This window comes from Pyxicephalus adspersus, chromosome 10 (assembly GCF_032062135.1).
Source record: "Pyxicephalus adspersus chromosome 10, UCB_Pads_2.0, whole genome shotgun sequence".
Classification (NCBI taxonomy): Eukaryota; Metazoa; Chordata; class Amphibia; order Anura; family Pyxicephalidae; genus Pyxicephalus; species Pyxicephalus adspersus.
The window spans coordinates 1,194,717-1,203,113 of NC_092867.1; the positions used below are offsets into that span (position 1 = coordinate 1,194,717).

Consider the following 8,397-nt stretch of genomic DNA (forward strand, 5'->3'; position numbering starts at 1 on the left):
CTGGCTTTACCCAATGGCAATAGTGGCCAAGCTTTGCTGGCACCACCAGAGATCAGTCTTCCACTGCTTACCTCTCAATGAATTGGGAAAGAATGTTACATAGTAATGTAGAAAACAGACATAAGTCCATCAAGTTCAACCACCAGGGAAACAAACATATCCCAGATATAAAACCCTATAGACGTAGTTGATCCAGAGGAAGGCAAAAAAAACGGGGAAAAAAATCCCTCCTGATCCCCTGCGGCAGATATATGTTCCCTGGATCGGCAGTCTCTGTTATCTGTACTTTAAACCTTTAATACCCAGATATATTCTCTGCTTCTAGAAAAGCATTCATGTGAAGGGCAATTCTTCTTTCTGTCCTTGTGCAGGGTGATTAGTTCTGTATCTGCCCCCGGTGTAGATTTCTGCAGGCAGCCTGTAGTTTTGGGGCTGCTTGGTGCTTCTCTGGGCTCTGTTCTCTGCCCAGGTTTTGTACAGCACAGCGATGATGCCATTGTTTCCTTTACAAGGTAATATCTGGGTCTGAAAAGCTATTTGTACGCATAAAGTGGATTTATACCCTTTGTGGGAATATATTGAATGTTTATCCTCCTGTAATTTAATTCATTCATCTCTGTCTCGCTTTGTGTAGTGCCAAATGATTGCAAGCAAAAGATATTTGACAATTCAATAAAAATAGAGAGCAGTTGGAACATCCAGTCTCCGAATGTTTGGTGAGCAATATAATATAAAACCCTTTTGTTTGATACAATCTGATCCAGACATTCTAAACTAGAGTTTCATGGAACTTCGGGCTTCCTCCAGAGCTTGCTAGAGGTTCCTCAAGCTGTGTCTGACTTACCACTCATTCAATGATTCCTGAATAGTTGTGGAGCTGACACCACTTGATGTAGCCAGGTAATGAAGGTTTTACATGTCAGTAGGGTTGGTATTCCACACTATGGAGGGGACATCCTTACCACTGGGCACCAATATAAAGAAGCTTTTCTCCTCACTGGCCAACCAAAAAATGGTTTTAGTAGGGGTCATTGAGACCTGAAAATTATTTAATAAAGAAAGGGTGCTATAACGTGTTATTGGGGTCTGTTGAAGTTAGGGGCCGTTATAGCCACCACTCTGGGGGGCTTCTTCCATTGGTCACCCATTTAAGTGGCTTTTTTCCACTAAGTTTTAATAAAAATTGTTTCACCAGGGGTTCGGAAAAAGTTCTGTCAACTATCGTTGATCTAATCTATGACCACTTGATTGTTGGACTCATAAGCAGAATAATAAATGTAATATGTAAATAAATAATATATTATGTAAAAAGGAATCCCACAGGAAATCTTTGTCCTTTCAAAGTTCCAGTTGTCCATACTCAGAAAATCAAGGTGCAGCGTAGTGTGAGAGACGTTCTCTCGACAAATTGGATATTGAATAATTGATCCATCTCTTGCAGGCATTCGACATCTTCCTATTGGCTGATAAATGTAACAATGGCCTTATTTTATTTTTCTTTTGTCAAAACATTAATGTGCAACAAATGATATCTGAATCAAAACAAAAGTAAGGAAAGGAAAGTAGAAAGACCCTTGCTCTCTGTATGGAAGCAAAGATCTCTCTGCAGAGGTCAAACAGGTTTCCTGTTACTAACATCTAAAGATCTGATTGGAGAGCTCCGACTCAGCAGGGGACATGTCTGATCTCCACAGAGGGGCCACTGCTTCCTGATCCTGAGAGCAAGAATCTTCTCTGCAGCCTACTGGTAAAAAACAACTTTTGCTGAAGCTGCGGCTGCTTTTATTTTGATGCACCTGGGATGTATTTAGTTTAAATTGATGATGCAATTGGGCTTTGAATTCTTTAAATCTGATTATAGACCTGTAAGTGAGATCAGACATCTTGAAATGCTCGTTGATATAATATATGTGCTCAGCCCAGAATCCGTGTGAATGGGGCCAAATGGATGGAGCAAATGGTGAGCCGGTGACTGATTCTGCTAGGATTGTCACCCAGACTGGACAAAAGCTTTATCATTCACCCGGGAACCAAAGCAGCGTGTATATGGCGGCTACAGGCAATGCAATTTTTTATTTTACCCATTCCTCCATTTTATCGGCACAAGCCTGTCGCGTTGTCGCTGGAAAACAAACAGCTCATGGCCACCCGCCAGCAGGGCTGGAAACAACTTGGAACAATGTTTTTTTTCCACAGAGAGACAGCAGAGAAGATAATAACAATCATTTGCAAAATCGCTTTATTGCAGAGGGACGTAAATCAAAATAAAACAATATATGTGTTGGGTTTTATTTCAAGGAACCAAAAAGCCTTCAGGATCCCCAATGCAGCTGTAAACAGGAGTTATCGGGATCCAATATTTTCCAATTTGTTTTCCATTTGGAACAGCTGTGCCTTCATTTTGCTTTCAGCTCAGTGCAGTCTTGAAATGGCTGCAAGTTGTCCTACAAAAAAAAAAAAACTTGTCCCAAAAACATCCAAAACCAAGATTTTAGCCTTGCATGGATGTAGGTCTGCCAGATCAAATACAAAAAATAATTGCAGGAAATAGCACAGAAAAGGCGCACATATATATATATGCTTCCAATGATTTTGCTTTCCACAAATACGTGCAATGAACTTTGAATACCCCAGGAAGAATCAATTACCAAGCAAAGCCCCCTTCCCCCCTGGCAAGTCATAGATTTCTCCTCTTCTCAGGGGATTTACCGGCCATATTGGCCCAGCACTTCCAGTTGTAACACCCCAGTCACAGTTTCTATTTAGAAATTTCCTATTACTAATCACTTGCAAGCAAGGGAAATTGGGGCAAATCATCAAGAGATAACATGCACCGATTCCAATATGGCAGCCAAAACCCTTCCTGCTGCGCCCCAATTTATTATAACTCTTTACTAGAACTAGATTGAGGAACAAGAGTGCTGAATAAGATGTGTTGGTGAATTGTTTATCTCTCCTCCTCATTATGTGGATCTGTGGATGAAATCATTGTACTGTATGTGACTCCATGTTTGTGTATTGGTGTAAAACAAAGAGTCCCTGTCCTGCTGTCTTTGTGTCCGGCTTGTGTTGTCACCTCTCATCTGACCGTTCTCCCCTCTCTCTCAGACCCGAACAGACTTTTCCTGGGATGGAATCAATGTGAGTGCGTAAATCCTCCGCCTATCCCTCTCTCCTATTCTTTATTTCCCTCTCTCTTCTCTCTGCACCTCTCTCACCCTCCCTGATTCAAATACACGCTCTCCTTTTTCATCTGTCCATCTATTGCACTCTCTCTCCCACACACACCTATTCTCCTTTCCTTTTCTTTCCTATTTTTGCTTCTCTCTCTCTCTCTCTCTCTCTCTCTCCCCGTCTCTCTTTCCGTATCTCTCTCTCTCTGCCTCTCTCCTCTTTCTCTCTCCCCCCTCTCTTTCTTTCTCTCTCTCTCCCCGTCTCTTTCCCCCTCACTCTCTCTCCTCTCTCTCTCTCTCTCTCTCTCTCCTCTTTCTCTTTCTCCTCCCTCTCTCTCTTCTCTCTCTCCCCATCTCTCCTCTCTCTCTCTCCCCATCTCTCCTCTCTCTCCCTCCCCATCTCTCTCCCGTCTCTCTCTTTCCGTCTCTCTCTCTCTCTCTCTCGCACTCCCTCACTTTGGCACTACAGATCTTCATGATTTTCTCAGAAAGGTCTAAATTCATTTTAATTTTTTTCTTCAAACCTTTACTTTCCCTTTTTTTTTCATTACCCTTCTCTAGGAATTATTCCTTAAGGTGTAAAGAATCTCTCTCTCTTTCCGTCTCTCTCTCTCTCTCTCTCGCACTCCCTCACTTTGGCACTACAGATCTTCATGATTTTCTCAGAAAGGTCTAAATTCATTTTAATTTTTTTCTTCAAACCTTTACTTTCCCTTTTTTTTTCATTACCCTTCTCTAGGAATTATTCCTTAAGGTGTAAAGAATCTCTCTCTCTTTCCGTCTCTCTCTCTGTCTCCCTCGCACTCCCTCACTTTGGCACTACAGATCTTCATGATTTTCTCAGAAAGGTCTAAATTCATTTTAATTTTTTTCTTCAAACCTTTACTTTCCCTTTTTTTTTCATTACCCTTCTCTAGGAATTATTCCTTAAGGTGTAAAGAATCTCTCTCTCTTTCCGTGCCGTGTGTTAGAGCCCCATACAGCCTCTGCCTTGTGAACCCGTTGAGGGGTGAAGGGTTAGGGATAGAACCGAGCTTCATGTTTGCCCAGTTTGGATTTACTGTGAACATTAAATGTTTGCTGCTTGTTAAGACCAAACAGCCGCAGCCAGGGTCCGATATCTTGCCAAACAATCTCAGAATGATGGTTTATAGAGAGGGTTCCACCACTAACAAGCAGCAACCCATGGGGACCACTGCTGGTGTACAGAGCGGGTATATTGGCTGGAGGTTTGTAAAGACAACTGAACCGGGGCAAATTCACCCATCACTAACCCATATCATCCCATGGGGAAATGTTGCTGAATGGTCCGGTGTCAGGATCTCTTTAACAGCCCATAACTAGTTTTATTGGTCCTGTACAGGGGTGGGGTTGAGAACACAATTGCAGAAAGGGCTCTCCTTAAAGTCCCCAAATGATAACGTGTGATTCCATATTTCATTCACTTTTGGGTAACTCTTTAATGCAAATAATTAATGGAAATGATTAATTTTTTACTGTTGCATTGGAAACCAACCAAGCAATATCCAGGGGCCAGGATTTCCAGCAGCGGAACATTACAACCCAAGACCTAAAAATCAGGGAGCATGGCCAGCCGGGTTCTCATTGTAGATCAGATGAACCAAAAATAAGAACTGAAATTTGATTGGCTACTCCTTTAGATTTGCCTTATTGTTTTGCATTAGAAACAAGCCATGCCCATGTTTTACTTTTGTTATTTTATGTTGGTTTTGTTTTTTGTGTTTTGTTTGCTGTCCACACGTTTTTTCACTTTTCCTTTCGGCAGATTTTGATTTTGTCTTTCGGTTTTCTTTCGTCATAACAGCAGGATCTATCAGGCACACAGCGGCCTTTGTCTCTATTCTCTGCCTCTCTGTACTCCGCAGCTGACGCTGTTGCCTGTCTGTCTGTCCCCTTCGCTCTGTTTGTCTTTCTTATCCCTCACCTTTCCCCCCAAACACCCCGCGCTCTCTTTCCGTCCTTCTCTCTTCTCTCCCTGAGCGATCACTTCCTCTCTCTTTGGATCTGTCTGTCAGCTGTCGATGGAAGACACAACATCGATCCTTCCTCGGTTGAAGAGACATTCCAATGCTTACGGAATTGGTGCTCTTGCCAAATCCTCTGTCAAAGGTACTGGACGCTCCACCAAACAAAACACCCTCCAGAGACGACCGCATGGGTGACCCTGAGGACCAATAACCTACTTTTTTTTTCTTCTCTCCGTAGGTATTTCTCGATCGATGAAGGACCACGTGACCAAGCCCACGGCACTTGGCTCAGGACGAGTTGCACACATGATAGAATGGCAAAGCTGGGGTCAACCGCCACCTCCAACCAATGAAAGCGTCAGATTCGACAGCGACGCCTATTCTGATTTGAGCGACGGAGAAAAGGAGGCGCGGTTCTTGGCTGGTGAGTATGGAGGGAGATGGAAATATTTTTGTGATATTAAATTTGACTTAAGTTAGCCTGACCGGTTTGGGTTTGACTGATCGTCTGTTAAATTGGGTTTCAGTCCTATTGACTTCATTTCAACGTTGACAATCAACTGAGAGTCAGCCAATAACATAACCACAAACCCCAATCAAGGTACGGCCAATCAAATAATTGTACATGGGTGACTGAGTGCTTCCCAACCACCAACAACCACTGGGAGTTCTCCAGACCAATATTCACTCTTCCCCCCCCTGCCTGTTGTTATAATGAACAGTCGGAGCTTTCCTATTATAATTATTTTTAGAGTACCCTCCCTAATTATCAATCAGAGTAGGTACGGGTTAATTGGAATAGCACTCCATTGGGCTGTTTTATGGGTGTGCAGTAGTTACACCAAATTATTGATGGATTGATGGTTTTCCTTGTGGTGCAGGCATTAACCAGTCTATGGTCACCTTTATTTCAGCAAGCTGCCATTGTTAGACTAAACAGCATGATAATATCCAGCAACAATGGAGCAAGCGCTGTTCAGATACATCCATTCTGATGTATAGAGTGGGGAGGAGGGGGAAGATGAGTACCCTGTGGTCTTCTCCCAATTAGAAAACAATGGTGGCCATTTGAATTGGTCATTTAGAGATCCAACATGGCGGATCACTGGATGGCCGTGGGAGCAGCTGTACAGATTTTAAACTTTTGCACCCAATGTGAACATTGATGATGATCTCAGGTGAAATCTATTGTCAGCTTTAGTTTTGCTGCTCAGGGTAGCACAGGAAGCCGCTATAATGACAAATTCAGCTACTTATACCAGCCGTGCCTAAAATACATTTTTAATGACTATATCACCGAGTTTAATGATCATTTGCTGCATCTATCAGCAGTGCAGCTTTGTGTCCTCCTTCTGAGCCTCGTGCATGAAAATCGGCCCCATCTGTGAGCTTTAGGTGACGTCAAATCCCATTTATATAAAGCGAGGAAATAATTGCTTCTCCATCACCCTTGCTGTGTTCCTTTTACGCTGCTAAATCGCATTTTTGGTCTCAAATTGTTTACAATGAAGATCTGCAAAACAAGTAAAAATATTAATATGGCAACAAATAAAATGTTTTCAACTTCATATATTGCAGCATTTTTGTTCCATTTGGGTGGCCGCATTGGTTTTCTTTTCTTCTTCTGCAAGTAGAGAAAACACTGCTTGATTCTGAAATATCTGAAAGACGATGCAGGCATTAATGCAACACATGACGGCACTGCACATAGAGCGGTGTGCTGGATTGCCATTCATTGACAATGACACCCCAAATGCACTTTACCAATGCAATACAAGGCAACATGCAATGCGTGTTGCTGCACACTGTGCTTTATGACGGCACTGCACATAGAGCGGTGTGCTGGATTGCCATTCATTGACAATGACACCCCAAATGCACTTTACCAATGCAATACAAGGCAACATGCAATGCGTGTTGCTGCACACTGTGCTTTATAAAAATGCAGCATGCACAGCTCTTGCATGTGACTGGGCACACAAATGCGCTGTGGTGCTTTAGTGAGATGCGTTTGGGGTGCCATTAATGATGAATTGTAACCAAGAGCACCAACACGTGTGCCGCGCATTGCCATGTGTTGTTTTTCAAGTGAATGTTGTCACTTTCAGTGTAAATAAAATGAACAGATAAGTTGCAATATGAGACAAATTACAATACTAATAAATCATATGTGACGAGTGTGCAAATTTTTAGCATAATTGTCCCAGAAATACTTTACATACCCCAAATAAAAAACAAGTTTGGTCTATAACACAACCAGGTCACTGTCTGGCTCCCACAACTTCTTTTTATCATAAATCACATATAAGCAGCAATTTGCCTATACACGCGGGAGGGAGGGCATGGCCGGCGAATGATATCACAGTGTGCAGCAGATGTTCCTCTGCAGGGAATGTTCTGTGCTGCAGTTTTTCGCCGCGCTCAGAGTAATTTAATATCCTGCAGAGGAACGGGGAGATCTGTCCCCCCAGTGCGAGAAAATCAGACTCAGCAGTCCCATTCTTAGAAAGCTTCGGCTTCTCACATAACACTTCATAAATCACAGACGGGAGCTGCTGGGTGAACTGCCATTGAAAAACGTTCACAAGTCTCTGCGTGAATTACACTTTAAAAACCGGCGTCATGGCTTCCACCACAATTTACAAAAACAAGACGTTACGGCAAGCACCCGCAGGCATCAGATGGGGCCCCGGGGTCAGAAATTTAAAAAAAAAAGGGCGAACGCACCAGCTAAACGTAAAAATGGACGGTCCTGTAGCTGCATCTTTATTTCAAGGCTGCAAAGGAACAGCAACGTCAGGAAAGGGCCAAGTCAATGCAGTTTTTTAAACTTTTTAGCGTTTGTGCCTGCCCCAATCATCTCCATGTACTGTTGGTGGACCGAACTGCTGAAAGCTTAGCATGACAGGGGATGGTCACACCTTGCGAGGGGCTGCAATGGGCAACGCAAGAACACCGTTGCATTGGATTGATGTGCTAAAATAATAAAAGATCACATGTTGGATTTTCACGCAGCACATGCTGTAGTGCAGAGCTGCCAAAATTATTATGCACCGCCATACGTTACAGCACACATGTACCTTCTGTGGTCTACTGTGAGCCCAAATGTAATACTTTGTAGGTATTTTGCACTTCATATTCTCGGATTTCTCATCTCATTTCTCATCTGTTTTATGTGAATAATACTGCTCTCCAAAAACAGAAAATCTGAAATGGATCTGGTCCAGGATTAAAAA

The 8,397-nt window shown here is 42.8% G+C and overlaps 1 protein-coding gene across 1 annotated transcript in view; it reads left to right on the plus strand.

Moving 5' to 3' along the window:
* The window catches only part of FAM131B (family with sequence similarity 131 member B), a 36,700-nt gene that overhangs the window by 23,241 nt on the left and 5,062 nt on the right, over window positions 1-8,397 (plus strand). Inside the window, exons 3-5 of the mRNA XM_072424757.1 lie at window positions 3,109-3,141; window positions 5,210-5,303; window positions 5,400-5,585. Of these exons, the coding sequence (XP_072280858.1) occupies window positions 3,109-3,141; window positions 5,210-5,303; window positions 5,400-5,585 (313 nt within the window). The remainder of the gene's footprint in view (window positions 1-3,108; window positions 3,142-5,209; window positions 5,304-5,399; window positions 5,586-8,397) is intronic.